General features: G+C 28.7%; 1 protein-coding gene across 1 annotated transcript; it reads left to right on the plus strand.

The window, feature by feature from the left end:
• Nucleotides 1–3: 3 nt before the first annotated feature.
• On the plus strand, nt 4–336 carry TRIADDRAFT_35122 (uncharacterized protein; the record flags this gene model as incomplete). Its single annotated transcript, XM_002119036.1, has 1 exon — nt 4–336. A coding segment is annotated over one exon (333 nt), but the record flags the coding sequence as incomplete, so codon positions are not given.
• Between the last annotated feature and the right edge of the window lie 749 nt (nt 337–1,085).

Raw genomic sequence — 1,085 nt, forward strand, 5'->3', positions numbered from 1 at the left:
TAATTAGCTAATGATCTCATGGAGGCTAGAGATGAACTTAGTTTATCAAAATTACATAATAAATTATCAAAGCATAAATTATTAATTATAGATGAAATAGGTTATGTTTCTTTATCAGCAACTGGAGCAGAGCTTATGTATGATATAATAAATCAACAATATGAAGTTAGCTCATTAATTATGATAAGTAATCTTGAATTCTCAAATTGGATCCAAGCTTTTAAATCAGATAAGCTTACAGCTGCATTATTAGATAGAATTACTCATTACAGTAATATTATTAAAATGAATGGCGATAGCTACAGATTTAGCAATTCTATAGCTAAACGAAAATAACGATTAAGTAATGATTTAAATATCCGAACATTTAGCTTAGCTTGAGCTACACTCTGGCTCACTCAGCTAAATATTCTTACTCACTACCAAAATAAAAATAATGAAAAGAGTCTATGGCTATTTAGATTTTACTGGTGCACTTTTGCGTGCCTATAGTGGTGCATTTTTACTTCCTTATTGGCACCAATATTCAAATGCACTTACATGACCATTAAACCATGATATCTGCTCTTCTGTTAAATATATTTTTGCAAAAATATCTCCACTTTTACACAATGTCATTACTATATAGCTTATTTTTACTTTTTGTCCATTTATTACCCCCTATACACTTCCCAAAATCAAATTGTGCATTGCCATAATCATGCTTTAAAGGCATATATACTTCTTTTTTATTTCTTTATGCTCATTGCCATATCTTCTTACAGCATCATAGATTCCTTTATATCCATCTTCTTTTTTAAGTCTTTCATATATTCTTTTACTTGTATGATGCTGTTATTTCCCTACTTTTAAATCATTTTTTAATATTAAATTTATTTTATCTTTATATTATCCTATCTTAGGATATAATTTACCTTTTTTCCTTTTGTATTTTGGTGGAGTAGCGTATTTACATATTTTCGCTACTGTTTTGCGATTTATCCCATATAGCTTTGCTGCCTCTCTTTTACTGAGACCTTCTACTAATACTGATCTTCTTACTTTTTCATACATCTGCACTTTATACAATTTTTACCTCTATTAAG

Source organism: Trichoplax adhaerens, genomic scaffold, assembly GCF_000150275.1.
Source record: "Trichoplax adhaerens TRIADscaffold_4253 genomic scaffold, whole genome shotgun sequence".
Lineage (NCBI taxonomy): Eukaryota > Metazoa > Placozoa > Uniplacotomia > Trichoplacea > Trichoplacidae > Trichoplax > Trichoplax adhaerens.